This window comes from Alternaria infectoria (assembly GCF_024043175.1).
Source record: "Alternaria infectoria strain BMP 0036 chromosome Unknown scaffold_5, whole genome shotgun sequence".
Taxonomy (NCBI): Eukaryota; Fungi; Ascomycota; class Dothideomycetes; order Pleosporales; family Pleosporaceae; genus Alternaria; species Alternaria infectoria.
Window position 1 is genome coordinate 529354 of NW_026250694.1, and position 19242 is coordinate 548595.

Here is a 19242-nt window from a genome sequence, read left to right on the forward strand (position 1 = left end):
ATCCCAAAAGTCAAGACGAGCCTCCATGAGCACTGACGTAATCCTAGTCAGTGACCATTCCAGCGTGATAGAGGGTAGGATGAGTGATGGTCGCGGTTATCGCTGAAGCACATGGCATGCATGCAGGTGACGCGACCGATATCGATAAGGCTCGGCTGCACTTGCCGCTCGTCTGCCCGACACGACACCTTTCGGGGCCCAAGTCACAACACCCATCCAGTCATGTCGGTGAGCTACTTCCAGGAGCGAGCAACTCCCGCTTCTCAGAATGGTACTTCTCCGTCCTCTCCGTCGGTAGCGCCTGCATCGCGAGGCACAAATGCCCTCTCGAGCAGGATCACCAGCGTGCTCTCTGCATCATACGCCGACTTGGAAATCCGCGATGCCTTGGAAACTCTGGATGCGCGTGGCGTGCAGAACACCGCCGAAACACGACGGCAGTTACGTTTAGATGTGCAGAAGGATGTCATCGAGTGCAATGGCGAGATTATCAAGGACTTTGGCCAGGTTGCGGAAGTATGATAGAACACCAAGTATCAAGAACATCGGACTAATCTCCACTAGCAACTGAAACGTATCGGGACTGCTATCAGTAGCCTGAATACGTACTGCGCGGATATGCGCGGTCATATTGAAGCTGCCAACAGAGAAACTGGACCCGTCCTGGAGGAAGCCACAAGCCTCATAACCCAGAGGAAGCAGGTCGAATCTAAGCAGCAGATTCTGAACGCCTTCACCACTCACTTCCTCATATCAGAAGAAGACGCCACTATCCTGACCTCCACTGCTGAGCCTGTCAATGAGGAGTTTTTCCAGGTCTTGACCCGCGTAAAGAAGATACATCACGATTGTCAAGTCCTGCTCGGGACCGAGGACCAGCGGTTGGGCCTGGAAGTGCTGGAGCAGAGCTCCAAGCAACTCAATTCAGCCTTCCAAAAACTGTATCGGTGGATCCAACGCGAGTTCAAGACACTGGATCTAGAGAACCCACAGATCAGTGCTTCTGTGCGCCGGTCTCTGCGCGTGCTGGCTGAACGTCCAACTTTGTTCCAAAGCTGCCTAGACTCGTTTGCCGAGGCACGAGAAGCCATTTTATCTGATTCATTCCACGCTGCGTTGACCGGATCGACATCAGAAGAGCACATAGCCACCAAACCGATCGAGTTTCATGCCCACGACCCACTCCGCTATGTTGGAGATATGCTCGCGTGGGCACACTCCACGACAGTATCCGAGAGGGAGGCGCTCGAGAACCTGTTCATCTCAGACGGCGATGAGATCAAACGTTCTATCCAAGCAGGTCTTGAAAGTGAGCCGTGGCTGAGAGGCGATGAGGATGCAGAAGTCTTCGACGGACGGAAAGCCCTAAATCAGCTCGTCAGCCGCGATCTCGCGGGTGTGGCGCGTCTTTTGAGGCAGCGGACCGAACAGGTTGTCCAGAGTCACGACGATGCAACCCTTGCTTACAAGATCGCAAACTTGATTGGTTTCTATAAAGGAACCTTTGCCAAGCTACTTGGAGCAGATTCCGATGTCTTGGATGTGTTTGATACACTAGAGGCTTCTGCGATGCGACAGTTCCGTGCTAATATGAGAGATTACGTCGCCAATGTCCAGAGCGACCTCGCTGTTGCGCCAGTCGATCTGTCCGCCCCCGAATTCCTGGAGGATGCACTCCAAATGCTTCGAGTACTTGCGAAAAGCTACGATACTTCATTTGCCGCAACGGATGACAACGGGCAAGGATTCCAGACTGTACTTGCGGAATCTCTGGATCCATTCTTGAATGGTTGCGAGAACCTGCAAAAAGGAATGAAACTGCCTGATAGCGCCATCTTCGCCATCAACTGCCTCTTTGCGGCTAAAGAGGTCCTCTCTCAGTATACATTCGCTAGCGAGCGGGTCAGCGACATCGACGATACAATCGATGAGCATGTTGCCAAATTGACAGACTACCAACACCAGTACTTGGTCCATGAATCTGGTCTCATCACCCTCATCAATGCGCTTGAAGGGATTACCGACTCGCCAGAGAGTCTCAAGGCCATTCCTGATTTGGATGCGTTCAGGCCGGACGCACTCGTGGCAGCCAGTCAGCAACTCGACGAGTTCTTGCCGTCTGCTATCATTGATGCATCGGAAAACATCAAGCGGCTGCGCAACAGAAAGATGATACAGGACATCACGGAAGAAGCAGCCGGCAAGTTCTGTGAGGACTTTGAGATTGTGGAGGCCAAGATGATGGCTGCTGATGATCTGACATACGACGAAGACAAGGAAGACGAGGACCAGGAACCCGGTTTGAGGGATATGTTTCCCCGTACCAGTGGTGAGATACGGGTGCTGCTCAGCTAAAGGGCCTGATGTGGCGAGTATGTACAAGCCTGTAGATGTTGCCACCAAAAACCACCTCCTTTACGCATCGTATCCATCAGTCGTGACTCGTGATGCGTAGACTCAAAGTCATAACCTCTTAAGCATCCTATTTGCTACCACACGTTGGTGTGACCACTCTTTACTGCGGCTTCTTCTTCTCCCACTCTTCTGGTGTATGACATTTAGGCGTCCATGCATGTATCGCGGCAATCTCCTCTTTCAATGTCGAGTTAACTAGCCGGTGTCGTGCTAGAGTAGTCTTCTTGGCGAACTGTGGTGATACGATGATAGCCTCGTACATTTGCCCGCATCCACCTAAAATGCGACATTAATTCATGCTCGTGACTCCAGTTCCGAACCTAGCGCTTTTCCAGCCCAAGAACGCGCTCGTGAGACGATCACTCTCCATCTGGAACCACTGTTCTGCGAGAAATAACAAAATATTACGTACCGCTCAAGTCTTCAATCTCGACATAAGTTGCGCCCAAACCCTCCTTCAACTTCCTCTCCAGTCCGTCCATGGTAACGCCAGAAGTAGCCTGCACGTTCGCCGCTTCCTCTTCCGTCCTTGCACTCATACTGGTTCTGTTGTCTGGTGCGATGGCAAGATTGTCAAGAGTTTTGTAAAGTTTGTGTCGCGGATCCATAAGGCGATGATGTGATATTGACCTTTGGCGTTCCTATCTTCGGATCTGATAAGATGCGGTTGCCGAATGGGGAAAGACCGGGACTTTGGGAGGGGAGGGGCTATGACGCATCATTGCAGGGGTGGCAGGCGCGTTGGATCGGCATTGCTGCACGCGTGGATTTTACTCTGCATTGTGAACCCAAGAGCTGCATGTTCATATCGACGGCACGACGATTCGCTATGACTACTTCGGCGCCTTTTTCGAGAGCGGTGGTGAGGGCGATGCAGAAGCTGTAAGTTCCTTGCGAATGCGTCGGACTCTGCTCGATGCACCGCGCTATGTGTTTTCAGGTACTGACAATCGTGAAGGTATCCGAAGGAGCTTGCCGACAACTCCTGGGATAACACCGGGCTGCTGCTTGAGGCGCCGTTCGATCCGTCGCGTCGCCAGTCCAACACCGCCCTCCTTACCATCGACCTTACCAAAGCCGTCGCGGACGAAGCGATTGCGCTCAACTCCTCAATCGTCATCGCATACCACCCCATCATATTCCGAGGCTTGAAATCGTTGACTCTCGCCGACACGCAGCAACAATCGTTACTACGCCTTGCTAGCCATGGCATCAGTGTGTACTGCCCACATACCGCGCTCGACGCAGCTCCGGGAGGACTTGGAGATTGGCTTGCGGACATCGTAACAGGCACGAAGACAATTTACAACATCTCAGAAGCAGATGCACAATCGGAGTCTGCAAGTAATACAAAGGAAGATGATGAGGACCCCTTCATCGAAAAGAAGAAGCGCCCGACATTCATGCTGCAACACCACCCTAGCCAGCCCCTACTGCACTTTGGCAAGCAGCCTACGCCCGCCAAAATCCCGCTCACCGCCCCCCATAAACGCGAAACTATCAAACCTCAATCGCCAGCACTAGCATCACACCCCGGAGCTGGCATGGGCCGCATCGTGAAATTCGATCACCCACAACCGCTCCCAACACTCCTCGATCGTATAGGCAAGGGACTCAACAACCCTAAAGGCTTCCCAATCGCGATACCCCAAGAGAAGGCAATCGCAGACATAGAGATACGTAGCGTAGGCATCTGCGCAGGCTCAGGCTCAGGTCTGCTGAACGGTCTAGACGTGGATCTATTGTTCACAGGCGAGATGGACCATCATTCGGCCCTTGCAGCGATTGAGAACGGAAGAGCTGTCATCAGTTTATTCCATAGCAATTCTGAGCGCGGCTTCCTAGCAGAAGTTTTGCTTTGGCAATTGGAAGAGGCGGTGCAAGAAGAGTGGGGTAAGATTAGGGAGGAGGAGAAGGACAACGAAGCGCTGCAAGAGGCATTGGAAGATGATGACTTCGAGATTGCTGTCAGTGAAGTTGATCGCGATCCTTATGGCATCGTAGTGTTGAAGGGCGATGCAGAGGAGGCGGCGTAGCAACAGCACGTAGAAAGTGGATGAATCGAAGATCATAACGATGAGACAGACTACACGAGGTTTGGTGGGGTCACAGAGGTTTACCCCACATCATCACCCGCACAACGCCGACACATTCGACCGCAACTTATCTGCACGCCGCGTTTGTCGAAAGCTGAATCGGAGTATATAATTGATGAAAGCTCCAATTTCTCAACTCATAACCGGAGCGCCTTCAGCGCTATCCGCTCAACATAATCCTCTGTGGCGCAATTGGCTAGCGCGTCTGACTGTTACATCTGTGGCTATCAGGAGGTTGGAAGTTCGAGCCTTCCCGGAGGAGGATTAGTTTTTTTGCTCATCTAGCTACTTCGCTGCTTCCTATCATCTGCTGTGGCATCTTGACTCTTTTTGCAAGTCTTCGTTGTCTGGCTGAGAAAAATGTACGATCCCCGGCATAAGAGAGTGTAGCTCGACTACACTGCGGTACAACATGTACCCATTCAATGTCTATTACACTTTCAACAATCACCTCCGACAAGATAGTCAACCTCCCCTCAACGAGCTATGCAGTCTTAATTGCACGTAACCAAGCGAGATTAACACCGCGCATCCACGCGTACAATAACACACTGCTTCGACATGGTATCATACAAGCCAAACTCGCTCACCGTCCTCAAGCATATCTCCTCCAACCTAGCCTTCACTACAACCATGCCTCCTTGATCCAACTGCTGCTTCACGCCAACCTCTGGATTCCCACCCGGCGAGCGCATCTCAGGACCCAACGACGGCATAACCCTACTCAAAAGCCCTCTCATCCCCTGCCTCTGCACAGCACTCTCCACACCTCTCCCCTCCCCCCTCGGACTTCTCAAAACCGGATTCGCATTCAAGTTTTCACTCAACAGACGCTCCAACTCCACAATCACAACCTGTGGTCTCCAAAACTCTGTGCGGTTCATCTGGCCCTCCAACCGCACGACTTTCGGTTCGTCTTCGGAGGAGAAGCCAACTACTTCTACGGGCTTGGTGTCGGCTGTGTCGAAGCTGAATTCTGATTTCTCTTCGACTGCGGGTAGGGGGATGTCGGAGGGGAGCATGGCGATGGTTGTTTGGGCGATGCCGTATGTGACGCGTTCTTCGATGAGGGGGATGATGTGTCTTTCGATTACGGATTGGATGTGGTGCGTGCGGGTTGTGCTTAGTTGGTTGAGGATGGTGGTGCCGCGTGAGGAGGTCGGGGTGATGTACTCTGAGTAGGGTGGTGGAGATGCTTGTTTCTCGTTTCGTGACATTGTTGTGGTGTTGACTAAACTTGAGAGATGTGGTTGTTCAATGTGTTGGTATGTCTAGAGTGAAATTATGGATGTGTCGGTATGGCGATTCCGGGCGTTGCTGCAGGATATCGTGGACTATGGTCGGATACTTGCTCTCGTTACCGAACTTCTACGACTACCCTTTGTTGCGGTGGCAACAACTGAAACGGTCTTCACGGATATCGAACGGATCACGGCAGGCGCATACCGGAGTAGTTACAGTTTCTAGAAGCCTGTGACTCCGTGCTCATATGGCGCAGCTTTGACTAGTCCCAAATCGCATACACATCAGTCTCGTGATCGTACGAGCCATGGGAATAAGGGCGCAATGATGTATTGCCTGGCGTGGGTAAGCGAATCGTAAGCGTGTAGATACTCAATCACGAGGTGTCCGGGCCGAGAACCTTGGCATTGGGTTTCGACTCTCGAGGGTGGTAAGATGTGTAGGAACTTCAAAAAGTGAGTATGTAGAGGTGGAGGCTATGCGACGCGGCGGGCAGACAGCTTGCGCAGATTTCTGGTGGCCTGGAGATCGCCTTACCGGCCCTTCTCTTTGAGGGCTTTAAAACATAGTTGAGCGGCGGCTGCGCACTTCGTAAAGCTGCCTATTCTGCTCACCGCGCGAGAACCATACTCTTGCGAGATAAAGCGTTTCTTCAGGCCCAAGGCACATGGGGTGGCTGTGAGGCGCAAGGCACACTCCAGGCTGCGCCGCACTACTCCGTACTCAGACTAGTGATATGGACCGTGCACTGTATGCTGCGGTCTCCACCAACACCATCACAAAGATGCTCACCGAGAAGGTCACTCGTTGCCGGAAATGCGGATGAACGAAACATCTTAGAAGATGTCGTGATGCATATAAGAGTAACCATGGTCGCCGTTAGCTCAGCCTCATACTGCGCATTATCCTTTGAAGCGCCCCAACTTTGGTTGATACCTCCTTGAGCACATTACCACTCTTTACATATAATCACCCATAAACCCACGCATTTCCGAGTACATACAACTTGGACGTCTTCAAGTAACACGGCATACCGGACCCAGACGCCTACATCAATCTCGAGATTGTAAATTGTACTTTCAACCTCTCCTATACCTCAACCGTCAACATGTGGTACCACGTAGCCGAGCCCAATTCCTACCTCGTCATCACGGGTGTAGGAATTGAGAAGGTCTTGATCAAGAAGAAGGCCTTCGTATACCCTCTACAGAAGGTTTCCAAGATCTCCATCACACCTTTTGACTTCTCCATGGCCCTCCAGGCTATGACTATTGAGAAGCTTAAGTTTGCCCTACCAGCCGTATTCACAATCGGTCCCGCGGATAGCCCCGAAGCACTTGAGAAATACGCCGTACTACTCACTGGCGAGAGCGACGGAAGCCCTACCCAAACGGCGGCCAAGGGAGTCGTCTCGGTTGCTGAGGGTCGCAACCATGTTCAAGAGATTGTTAAGGGTATTATTGAGGGTGAGACCCGAAGTATTGTCTCGACCATGACTATGGAAGAGCTGTTCCGTGAGCGAAAGATTTTCAAGGACAAAGGTACGTCTGAACAGGATTGCATGCGAAACATGTACTGACATTCGATAGTTATCCAGCAAGTTCAATCTGAGCTTGACCAGTTTGGTCTTTGCATCTACAATGCCAATGTGAAGGAGCTACAAGACACTCCTGGCTCGGAGTACTTCGCCTTTCTCTCTCGCAAGGCACACGAGGGCGCACTAAACCAAGCTAAGGTCGATGTTGCTCACGCTCGTATGCAAGGTGAGGTTGGAGAAGCAGAGAAGCAAGGAAAAACCAAGCAGGAAGTCGCCAAGATCCACGCCCAAACCGCCGTCCTCGAGACCGAGCGTAAAGCCGAGAAGGCTACAGCAGATGCTAAGTTCACCGATAAGGAGATTGAGATCGGTCGTGACCTCAATGTAGCTCGCATCAACGCCAAGCGTGAGGCTGAACGACGCGATGCCGAGCTCCAGATGGAGGTTGAGAAGAAGAGGGCACTCATGGAGCTTGAACGTCTTCGTGCTACCAAGGTCGTGCAGGCGAAGATTGAGAAGGAGAGTGCGCAGCAGCAGGCCGACGCGGAGCTGTACACCCAGGAGAAGTCCGCCGATGGACACAAGTACAGCCAACAGGCCGAGGCCGAAGCTGATGCTTTCCGCAGCCTTCGTGCTGCTGAAGCTGACTTCGAGGCTACCAAGCGCCGTGCTGAAGCCGAGTACTTCGCTCAGGAACGCGCAGCTCAAGCCCACCTTATCACCCAGCAGCGCGAAGCTGAGGGTCTCTCCGCGATGGCCAAGGCATACGGCGATATGGCGAACGTTCTCGGCGGTCCCCAGGGTCTCATGCAATACCTCATGATCACCAACGGAACATACGAGAAGCTTGCGAACGCGAACGGCGCTGCTATCAAGGGCCTTCAGCCGAAGATCAACGTCTGGAACACGGGTAGCCAGGGAGGCGAGGGTATGGCGGACCCTTCAGCACCTATTCGCAACCTCTTCCAGAGCCTGCCTCCTCTGCTCAGCACTATCCATGACCAGACTGGTATGGCACCACCTAGCTGGCTGGCGCAGATGCCCCAGCAGAATGGCGACATGAACAAGATGCACCTGAGGAACGGCAGCGATGTGTCGCCATAGAAGGAGGACGACGAAATCATGGATCGTTTCTTTTGTTGTCACCTAGATCGTTGTTTGCTATACCCCATGGCTAGGAGTTTGCGATACGTTACTGTACTGTCTAATTGTCTCTTTCGTTTGGCGCTACCTCGGTTCGATCACATAGACTTAGAATAATACAAGAAAAGATAAACCTCATCGAAGATCGGAGCGAATGTGATGAAGTGATCGATGGCTGGCGACAACAATATTCTTTCTTTCGGAGAGCCATACAAGTACGCGTGCTTGTATTCGGCTCCATAAGTGGTGGATTCGGTTGACTGCGCAATTGCTAGGATGGGTGGTGCGGGAGATATTCACAGGACGTTCCTTTTGAACTCTTTGCCCAATCCATGTGTATTCGGCAGGATCCAGCATGGGCATGTCGGGAGCAATGAGACACCTGGTAGCTGTCCCTCTCATAGTTCATGGCGCTGATGTGAGGCGAAGTATAGATGGAACATGATACGGTTGTCCGTCCGACGCGAGAACTTTGGATGATTCCGCGTAGATGAAGGGTCATAAAGGGTCTAGTGAGGTGGACCCAGATGAAGCTTGAACGCTGATCCCCTAGGCAAATGAGGAATCGTACCGTCAGCCGATACGACTGCAAAAGGAACTTTCCTTATCAATGAAAGCTTCCCCAGGTTCGAGACAGCGGAACCGGAACCGAAGGCGAGCCGGATGACCTCGGACGACCGCAAACGTACAGAGTGACGGAAGCGTGTGCCTGACGAAGCGCGAATAGATAGCTATCCGCAAAGATCGTAAGATCTAGCTGAGTCTTCGATATTGCGTCCGCGGTCCGTCGCTTTAGGCGTGCCTGGGTTGCCGTGGAAATATTGAAAATGACGACAATACACCTCAGCCCATTATCAGCCGTCGAACCTTCCCCGTGCGCCGTCTCCACACACACCCCGCCCCCTCAACGTGAAACCTACCACGGCTCATGTCTTTCAACGCGTGTCGTCAGTATCGTGTTATGGTGTCGCGAGGCCGCGAATGAAGCATGAAAGGCTGGAACAGCCAACGGGGAGTTTCTTTGGTTGGGCTGACCGGCGAGGGGAATAAACATGGGCGCGACCCGACGATCATAGTTAGACAGGCTCACTCAGCACAACTGCAAGCGAGGCCGCTTTCTATATACGCGTTCAGTATAGTAAAACCTGCGTCTTACTATACATACTCACCGGCACACGCATGAGCATCCGCACCCAATCCAATCCAACACAATGGCCAAAGGGCTTATCCCAAACAGCCAGAAGCAACTCAGCCGCTGCACTAGATGAATCACCAACGCGCGCTTGTCATGCTTCTCAGGGTGCCCCTCTGCATGCCAAACCGCGTCTTTACCGCATCCGGTCCAACAATTACGCAGTCGACACGTCTTTTGACACGTCTCACGCGTTCGCGGTAGCACATGATCTACCTCGCACGCGTCGCACCAGACAACCGGGCACGGCTGGCTAGACTTGGCACGCGACGTGCGACACAATTCCATCACGCCTCTCCACACAATAAGCCCAAGTGGATACTACGGCTTATGCTCGCGCGCTTTGACTGGCCGGACAGTGACGGCTGCGAGGAAAACGTTAGGCCTCGGCGTAATGCCTGGGCTAATCGACGCGTGCGGCCGCGAAACTTCAACTTCGGGGTTGGTGATGTGGGCTGGTGCATCCACTTGCTGCATGTTTTATTTTTTCTCGCCGGAACATCGTAAGCAAGGTCGTCTTCGCCGGTCAGGCTTCGTTTACACAGAGCATGTGCAGGACTTATTGGCTTCTTGTTCTATGTCGGGTATTGAAACAATTGTTGCATTTCGTCAAAGAGCACCAGCAGGGGGGATCCATCGCGTCGTGGCTTAGGGCTAGGTGCCTACCATGGATCATGGGCAATCGGCACAGACCAGACATGATGACGCCTGTGCTCATGTTACGGAACTACTTACGGCACGGCGGTGCGGAGATCAGTGCACGAGGAGGGGCTTATGTGGAACGCTCAGTCTCTTCTTCACACTCTTTGTATTTGGTCATTTTGGATCATCCATTTCATTCATTACTAGCTCATCTGCTCGACGCATCTCATCCCTTCAGAAAGGACCAGCTGATCTATCAAAGTGTACAGGCTCTCGTTCGAACAGTCGTCCCAGCCAGTATCACCCGTCCAGCCGATCCAACCCTCCGGACAAAATCCATATCGAAGCCGATGCCGCCGAAAGACAAGAGATTGGGTATCAGTCGTTCACGCTTCGATACAGTCGTTGAGATTCGTGAAGACTCCATACCAAGGGACGCCGATATCCCACACACACTTCGTAACGTTCATCATGTCCGTCGTGATAGAAGAAGAAGACATGAACACAAGGAAACAAGAAGCCACACCGTTTGGAGGGCTGAAAAAGAGAGGACGTTGCAGACAAGCAAAAGTGCCGGAATACACAAAAGAGCTGGGAAGACTGGGGTAGTTGTCTGGACACCCTTCCGGTGGTAACGTGTGTCAGACTGAACTACACTTGGCCCCGCCCTCCCACACTCGAATTACTGAAGTTGTTCGAAGACACATGTAGCCACATGCCATGTCCAAGAAGTAAAGGCCCAGAACATAGACAGGAAGCCAAGGTGCGAAGGTCTGCCGACCCCGCCGGAGGTATACCATGGACGGCGAAAGGCTGTCGGTGAAGAAGATGGAAGTTGGTATAGACAAACAAAGGAAATGCTTTTCATGGAAGCAGGAGTAAGTAAGCCCGTGGGCCAAATGGCAAGTATATGCAATGACGGCGGTTGAGGCCGTCGGTCGTAACGCCGATGATGCAGTCATGCTCAAGTGCAATGATGAAGCGGAAGACAAGACCGTCGAGCTCTAAGATCGGTACATGTATGCTGAGTCGCTAGGTGTTCCGGCAAAACGCTCCTCGAACGAAGCTGGAGGCTCGAAGCTATGAGATACATTCGCTCGAGGGAAAGTATTGCTCGATCGACCAACGAATGGCGAACCCAGGCGGACGGTGCCTTTGTTCTGGGCTTCCATTGGCACGGCAGGGGATGTTGGTGCCGGGCTAGGCATAGCAGAACCGCTTTGTGCGAAAGGGTTCAACCCTAACGGGTCGTTGATCAAAGGCAGTCGTCGGGCGCCTTCCATCATATCACCCAAGCTGAAGCCACGGCTCCTTACTCGACGATGACTCGATTCAGCTGGGGCTCCGAAGATCTCGTTGACGAAGCTGTCTCCACGGTTTCGCGCCCTATCTTCGAAGCTGTTGTGGGATGGGAGCGCCCGACGCTTGAAGACTCTTGACTTGGGTCGCGGCGCATGCAGTTGGAAAGGTGAGCCCAGACGTGGGGTGTGACCAGCAGACGACGGCGCATGCCATGTTCGGGCATTGCTCTGGTTCGTGTTGTTGTTGCTTGACTCGTTCCTGGCACGGAATGGTGAGCCTAGCAGGTTGCCTAGTCCGAGACCGATATGAAGCGATTGTGACTTCTGGTGAGCAGAAGAACGCGCGCTCGACCAAGTTCGCGGTGCCGGTCGTGGTGTGATGTCGTTGGCAAGTTGCGACAGTGGGTTGCCCAACTGCATCGACGCAGCAGTGCTTGTAGCCAGCGACAAGTTCATGTCCCTTGTGGAAAAGGACGTGGAGCCTTGAGAGAATGGCGAAGACAGCGGCTGCTGCTGTAGTTGTTGTTGACGCGGTTGTGGCTCGGGCTCAGGTGGAGGAGACGATTGCAGCGGCGAGGGCGACCGACGAAGCATACGCTGATAGTGTGCAGAGAGCGATGGCTTCTGTTTAGCCAAGTCTCGTAAGCGCTTCCGACATTGCTTCTCACTGGGGTAGCGCATGGTGGACCTGGTTGGCCTAGCTACAGGTGTGTTACTACCGCTCCTGATCGGCCTCATGGTACCCGGTGTACCGGCAAGGAAGCCGTGTTGTGGGGTCGCATTGAGGGCACCAGCGCGAGAAGACTTCGGGCCCTTCCATGTCTTGCGAGCCATCCTCGCCACACGATGGCAGACTCCATTCGGTGGTGTAGTGCTCGGAAGGGCTTTGAAGGGTGTCACCGTAGGGTCTTGAAGGTACTTCATGTAAGTCATCCACAAGTGGTGATCCATCTCCTCGCTGAAGGTGGCTCGCAACTTCAGCTTTGTTGCAGAGCGAGATTGTTGGGTACCCATCGAAGGTGAGCTTGGTCGTTGGGCTTTGTTTGTGGGTGGGTAGAACGCGAAAGGGTCTGATGATTCATCTTCGGGGCTCGTGCAGCTGCCGCCTCTGGACATGAAGGAGCCAATGCTATCGCAGGACGAGACGGATGAGTCTGAGAAGCCTGACGATGAGGTGGGTCTGCTAGAGGTTTCACTCTGGCTGACATGTGGGACGTCGGACCAGTCCTGAGTTCCCTCGTAGTGGCTGATTGTTCGCACTTGGGCAGCGGGAGTCTTGGGTGGGGAAAGCATACGAGGGAAGCTGAACCCTGGAGACAAGAATGCGTCGTTTTGAGGTAGTGAGTAGGGTGGTAGCAGGTTGGAGGTTTCCGACATGACTTCGGGAGCCTCAATTGTGGGAATGGGTCGCTGGTCCATGACGGCGTCCATGTCGTCGTTGTTCATGACGAGGGTGGCACGGCGGCGACGCACCTTGAGCACCTGTCGGGGCGGCGGCGGCGGTTGCATCTGCTCGGGTTGCGGCTCTGGCTCGGGAGTCTGTGGAGCCGGGCCGTCACGGTAATGGAACATGAAGTTCCTGGGTAGGGTAGTAGATAGGTTGGGGCGTTCGGCGTCCATGTTGCTAACGTTCCGATGTCGTGTTTCAGGATACGATTGTCTTTGACAACAACAACAGGTCGACTTCAAAGACACTGCAAGGAGGAACGGCAGTTAAAACACGACAAACGATCAATGCATCCGGTCTGAGGGTGTTCCGGTTGCTGTCGATGTGGCTTGATTATGCAGGGCGGTGGTGATAGGTCTCGGGACCCAGCAGGCAGGTGCTTGGTACTCTGCGAACGCGACTGTGCGGCTGCAGGCTGGTTACACGTGCAAGCAGGACGGCTGCGCCTTGATAAAGCGGGCGTACTGTCGCAAGATGTCGCGCACTATCGGAAGTAATGGCAACGGACGATTTTAGTGTCGCAGAAGCTCTGTCGACACGAAGAATGCGCGAGTGCTCTTATCGGCGACGATGGCGCGTAGCTTCACGTCGCGACAAACAGCTGTCAACGGGCGGATGCGCGATTAGCAATAGTCGAAGACGATGCGCAAAGGTCCAAAGATGCGTCGCAGGACGCGTGAATTATCGTGAAGGGTGGCGATGGCGGGTGTTGGCGAGATATGGGAGTCGTGGGTCGCGATGGGAGGAGCGGGAGCGTGGGCGGAAGCGAATTGGGCGCCTTAGTCCGCGTCCAAGGAAAGCGCAAGCGAAAGACAAGATTCGTAAAAGACGTAAGGAAACGGTCGTCAGGAAGTCGCGTGGAGCGCACGGGAGTGCGACGAGCGAGAGTCGGCTCGGGATTATCGTGAAAGTCGTGATGGTGAAGGTGATGTGCGGTGAGGTTCGCAAAAGTCGGCTGACGGTTGCTGCCCGGCTAGTGCGAGACAGCGGACGGGCTTAGGCCAAGATCGTCGATAGAACCTCTGCAAACCCACCAAGTGCCCCGAGCCCCATACAAAATCAAACACTCCGCATCCAACAATTTGCGCAATTTGCTCGCATGAGGCATCATGCGATGCTCTGCGTCTTTTTGCGTCGCATTCTGAGTCTGGTACTCCCACGCAACACGTGAAGCTGTCGCCGCAGACCGTCGATTGCGAAACTGACGCGTCTCGACGCGCTCGCTCTCTCGGTCTAACCGCTTTCGATGCATCATGGCCCGTGCAATCATACCTTGATCGTGGCGCTCTCTTTCGACGGCCCCTGCATAGAGACCTTGTTTTTCTGCAAGCACGAACACCTGTCACGACTTTTTCATCCAGTCGCCCGCTGCCAACATGCTGCAAGCTGGCAAGCGGCTTCGCGGCATGCATAACGGTCTCTCCCCGTTGACTTTTGCTTTTCCCTCCCCGCTCCCTCTCATCCACTTCTTCTGCCGCTTCGTCGACATGAATTAGTGACGGCGAGCAGATTCCTGCCACCTGTGCACTACGCACACGGCTAAGGGCACACTGGAGACCCCAATTCGCTACGACTCCAACCCTCTTCTCCACAGTGGAGCCTTGGCCATTGCTCTACAACACAACAACAGCACGAGTCATTACTACCTCGCTGTACTACGTACTGTAGCCAATGCTTCAGCCATCAGCTCCGTTCGTCTGGCTAGAGCGATTCGAGTGAGAACCTGACTTCCATCCATTCGAATTTCTCCCCTGTTCGCATACACATCTGTATAGACGTTAACAAGCGCGACCCTTTTTTGCGCCCCAGCCCGTCCTCCAGGACTTGGAGTGCCGAAACGTTGTGCTTCCCGCGCTTGGCTGCGAAAAGGGTCTGGATCGGCAGCTCATCACACCCACCAATATCTGGCTGTTCCGAAATGCACGTGTTTCGCTCGATTTGGAAGTCCAGTCGACCAGCCGTCTTCGGCTTCGATTTTTCATTGGTTGACTTTCGCTGGCTTTAACACTGCCGAGCACCATGAGGGTCTTAGAGTGGATTCGAGCCGCTCAACACAGCACGAGGCCTATAATGCAGCCCGTTCTAGGAATACCAGTGGCTGTACTATGGGCGTTAAACACCTTCAATAGACCATAGTGCGGGGGCTTCACGTCCTCGTGAGTAGCTTTGAAGCCCACGCTCGCTTCTAGCAGATCAGGCGATCATCGAACATGTATTAGCTCATCGGGTAATGAGGACATACTTCGCGACGCGCGCACCACACCTATCCGCTCTGCTGCCGATGCGCATTTATAGTATACCTGGTGCTCACGGATATAGTACGCACTACTCGAGCTACTCGTAGACTAAATTACTTTTGAGAAGATACCAAGATCGGTTTTAGATCAAGACAGTATGATCCCCGGGCTGCGAAACAAGACTCATTGATTGCTAGCAATGATATGAAGCGCATAGTATCGAAACGTACAAGCGAGTCTGTTTCCAGGTTACCGCTCTGATACAAACGAGAGGGGTTCCCAGATGTATACTAAAGAAACGCGATGGGAATGTAATTTTTCCTCCCCCCAATGTCGAGTATGTTCGTGTCACAGTGATACCCTAGATTACTGATATGCGCGCCTGGTATAGTCTCGACACCAATCGGTATCAGGGCTTCGTTATGACTATAATGCTTGACTTTATTCTTTTCCACGCATATGTCTAAATCAAAGGGAGCAAATTCAAAGGAACGACATGATAAAATGCATGGTAATCTTTCAATTGTACCAAAACACACAAGAAAATCCCCTGTAGTAGAAATCTAAGCTATCCCATCATCTAGTGTTACATTGCTCCTCCACAGTCTAATCATCTAGTATATCCCGCATCTACAAACCAAGACCAGAGTTGAAAGCATCGGCAGCGGCCTGACCTGTGAGGCCTGAAGCAGCAGCCGCAGCATCGTCGCAGGTGCTGACAGCCGCGGCGTCTACATCGCACTTGTTGGACATCTGGGAGCAGATGAACTGGGAGATGATGTCGATCTTCTGAGCTGAGCCGTGGTTGAAAGTGGCGAGATCAGTGGGCTCGAAGGCCTCCTCCTGGCGGCCGTCGGAGGGGAGACCAAAGGTGATGGTAGGGTCGCAGCCGCCGAATGAGGCGGCACCCGCGCCGGAAGCAGCGTCACCGGCAGCGGCGTTGTTACCGGCAGAGGCGTCGTTACCAGAGGCAGCGTTGTTGCCAGCGGCAGCGTTACCAGCAGCGGCGTTGTTGTTGCCCGCATTGGCATTGTTGTTGGCGTTACCGACGTTGGCAGCAGCGTTGTCGGTAGCGTTACCAGCGGCGGCAGTGCTGTTGCCAGCGGCAGCTCCACTGACACCAGCGACCGCAGCGGCGATCTCATCTTCAGTGAGGTCATCGACACGAAGGTTCTGGGTGTTGATGCATCCCGCATCATCGTTCTCGTCGTCGCAAGTGTTGCCGGCACCGGTTGGGTCGCCGATCTCGCCAGGGGCGAAAGTTGAAGCCTCGTTGGCCATCAATGGGTCTCCACCGACAGCGGCAATCTGGCGAGCAAGCTCTTCAGCAATTCCCTTGTTGAGCTCTGCAGCTCCGTCGCTGGCAGGATCCTGGTGCTGCTGAAGCGCAGCAATCTCAGGGTTGACAGCCTGGATGGACTCGCAGGGAACGGAAGCCAGGCCGACAGAGCCTGTGTTGCGTTCCAGAGCACGGTAGATGAGAGCCATGGTCATGCCCTCGACATCACCGGCCTCCTTGGCGTTGGTGAAAGCCTGGTCAGCTACGGCTTGCTGGAGGCAGTCTGCAGATGATTAGCTTATTGAAGATGTGTTATGGGTCTCAAATGACTTACCAGCGTCAGCGATGTCTCCGGCACCGTCAGCCGCAGCAGCCGCTCCAAGGAGGGCAAAGACACCATCCTGAATGTCGTCTGGGTTGTTCTGGAACAACAAATCGTTGACGGCAATGATGACGTTGCGGTGAGCGTGTTCCTGGGGAACCTCACGCTTGGTCTTGAGGGCAGCCGGGCGGGCAGCCGCGGCACCGATGAGGGTAAGAGCAATGAGAGAGTTCTTCATGGTGAATATCGATATCGTTCCTTTCGGTCGTAATCGTAAGAAATAAACAAGAATAGGGTCTAAGTAGGGTATATAGCGAAAGTGGACCGGCCTATCGATTCTCCAGGAACGATGAAAAGAAGGTAATAGAATGAACGACTCGAAGGACGATGAATGAAAGACTTGCTGAGATGGATGCTGATGATGCTCTTCCATGCAGCGCAAGGCATTGTGCCTTATATACAGCCTAAGTCCTACCAGTCATGCTATGCAGTTCTTCGCTTCAAGCGCTCGCTGCCTGACAGGTGTCAAGCCTCCGTAGCGGGAGCCGCCATACCTGCCCGTGCATCGAGACGGGACTGCATGATGGCTACCCCTGGATAGAAGGTGAAGACCCTTCCGAAGTGGTTGCCGTGCAGCCTCGCGATCGTGGCGATGGCTTGCTAACCTGGTGAGGCGCGGAAGGCCGTTGGGTGGATCCGCGCTAAGAGGTTCGGGAAGCCTGGATGAGACGTTGGCGAATCTTCGGAACGCGGTTTGCTTCATCCACCCCATCAACAACGTCGCTGCCTGGAGATCACGGTATATGTGTGTGAAGTTATCGCGCGTAAGTCAAGAGTGTATTTTTGCGTCTCAAGACTTGCTTCAGCGCGACGTCGCGCCCTCGCTTGCCTTCAGAACGCGCGCATCGAGGGAAGGAGCGCGAAGGTACTGAGATGGACGCGAATTAGCTGAATCACGTTCGAACAGGAGCTACATGCAGCTGTCCTGATAGAGCATTCACGTACGGATTCTAGCTCCCACTTTCGCCCCGCGACACCTTCGAATCGGCTCCTCCCATCTGAACCACAATCAGACGACCAGAAGGACGGACAGGGAGAGGATCTCCGTACACAAGAGCCATGACACTACCGTATATTCCTTTGACGGAACAGAGCACGAGGGCGCTGTACGGATAACTTTCGGGTTCGACCTACCCGCTGTCCCCAATGATCCAGACGTATACAATGCCAAGACGCACACCGTGTGTATCAGAACTACGATCCTTCATGAAGAGAGTCGATATTAACCGAGATCGCCCAGCTGAAGCCCGAAATCTATCACGAATGCTATGCGTGCGATGTTCGGGATTTCGTGTTTCCGACGAGCGACCGACAACCCACGTGTGTAGAACAGCGCCACACCCATATGCCTTGGATGTTAGGGTAGCCTGGCTATGTTTTCATTGCGTCATGGGCAATCTCCCGTCTGTTTTGTTATGAGACATCTCTGATAGTATCCGGACGTCTTACATTCTCGCAACGTCGTGCGTCTCAGATGACCCAAACCCCAGGCAACATGATCTACCCCAGGGTGCAGCCACAGCTTGAATCTCACAGCGCTTCCGAATCACTGTGGCTCCATCATCGTAAGTCTGAGGCGGTATATTCGGAAGAAGGATATCAACTCCTGGGAGTGTTCCTGCTCGACATACCAAATTTCGCCCTGTCATTGCCGGTCAGCGCGTACCCACATTAAACCGCTCCATCTCTTGGCTGTAGCCGTCTTTGTTGGAAAGGCAGTAGGAGTGGCTAATCACTTCATCTATCCAGAGTATTGTCACATTCGTTCAGTGTCGCATCCTCCGTTCCACCGCTTCCAACCTTCAGACGACCCACACCCACTCGAGACGAGCCGTGTCCAGCCTGGTGCCACACGACAATCAGACACCTCTGTGGCTCACATTTTTCCCCGCTATCGCAATAGCGGTCCGCAACGAAGCTATGGCCAAGAAAAAGGCGCTTGTCATCTCAGGTCCGATGGATGCTAAACACGTCGGGGGTGTGAATGTACTAGGCGGCAGCGGTGCCGGCCTTAACGATTACTTCCACACCACAGCGATCCAACCAGATGAGAGACCCTCACATACCTTCGTTGCTACTGGGAAGACTGAAGTACCGAGACGGGCAGACACCGTGGGCGGAACACTTCGACGATCAAGTGTCTCCCTGAGCAGAAGTCTCTCCAAACTGAGGCGCAACTCTTCCTCGCATCATACTGAAACAACGCAAGTCGGTGGCAAAAACAGTGAGATGGACAGTCAGTTCGGGAGATCGGACAGTACAAGCAGGCCTTTAAGAAAGCAGTCGAGCATATCACGACTACGGCAGAGGGTCGGACTGAACCACGAAC

At 53.5% G+C, this 19242-nt stretch overlaps 7 protein-coding genes and 1 non-coding gene across 8 annotated transcripts; 4 read left to right on the forward strand and 4 right to left on the reverse strand.

The window, feature by feature from the left end:
- Positions 1 to 222: 222 nt before the first annotated feature.
- On the forward strand, positions 223 to 2355 carry COG6 (Golgi transport complex subunit 6; the record flags this gene model as incomplete). The annotated part of the gene is made up of 2 exons (XM_051495249.1): positions 223 to 516; positions 565 to 2355. The coding sequence occupies 2 exons, from the start codon at positions 223 to 225 to the stop codon at positions 2353 to 2355; spliced, it is 2085 nt and encodes a 694-aa protein (XP_051354268.1).
- A 160-nt stretch (positions 2356 to 2515) lies between these two features.
- J4E92_003856 (uncharacterized protein) lies at positions 2516 to 3023 on the reverse strand (the record flags this gene model as incomplete). Its single annotated transcript, XM_051495250.1, has 2 exons — positions 2516 to 2691; positions 2828 to 3023. The coding sequence occupies 2 exons, from the start codon at positions 3021 to 3023 to the stop codon at positions 2516 to 2518; spliced, it is 372 nt and encodes a 123-aa protein (XP_051354269.1).
- A 221-nt stretch (positions 3024 to 3244) lies between these two features.
- Positions 3245 to 4451, forward strand: J4E92_003857 (uncharacterized protein; the record flags this gene model as incomplete). The annotated part of the gene is made up of 2 exons (XM_051495251.1): positions 3245 to 3297; positions 3374 to 4451. 2 exons carry the CDS (start codon positions 3245 to 3247, stop codon positions 4449 to 4451), a joined length of 1131 nt encoding a protein of 376 aa, XP_051354270.1.
- A 237-nt stretch (positions 4452 to 4688) lies between these two features.
- Positions 4689 to 4773, forward strand: J4E92_003858. Its single transcript has one exon. It is a non-coding gene; the product is annotated as a tRNA-Asn (tRNA).
- A 256-nt stretch (positions 4774 to 5029) lies between these two features.
- J4E92_003859 (uncharacterized protein) lies at positions 5030 to 5728 on the reverse strand (the record flags this gene model as incomplete). Its single annotated transcript, XM_051495252.1, has 1 exon — positions 5030 to 5728. The coding sequence occupies one exon, from the start codon at positions 5726 to 5728 to the stop codon at positions 5030 to 5032; it is 699 nt and encodes a 232-aa protein (XP_051354271.1).
- A 1133-nt stretch (positions 5729 to 6861) lies between these two features.
- Positions 6862 to 8394, forward strand: J4E92_003860 (uncharacterized protein; the record flags this gene model as incomplete). Its single annotated transcript, XM_051495253.1, has 2 exons — positions 6862 to 7294; positions 7343 to 8394. The coding sequence occupies 2 exons, from the start codon at positions 6862 to 6864 to the stop codon at positions 8392 to 8394; spliced, it is 1485 nt and encodes a 494-aa protein (XP_051354272.1).
- A 2877-nt stretch (positions 8395 to 11271) lies between these two features.
- On the reverse strand, positions 11272 to 13188 carry J4E92_003861 (uncharacterized protein; the record flags this gene model as incomplete). Its single annotated transcript, XM_051495254.1, has 1 exon — positions 11272 to 13188. The coding sequence occupies one exon, from the start codon at positions 13186 to 13188 to the stop codon at positions 11272 to 11274; it is 1917 nt and encodes a 638-aa protein (XP_051354273.1).
- Positions 13189 to 15882: 2694 nt separating this feature from the next.
- On the reverse strand, positions 15883 to 17091 carry J4E92_003862 (uncharacterized protein; the record flags this gene model as incomplete). Its single annotated transcript, XM_051495255.1, has 2 exons — positions 15883 to 16814; positions 16866 to 17091. The coding sequence occupies 2 exons, from the start codon at positions 17089 to 17091 to the stop codon at positions 15883 to 15885; spliced, it is 1158 nt and encodes a 385-aa protein (XP_051354274.1).
- Between the last annotated feature and the right edge of the window lie 2151 nt (positions 17092 to 19242).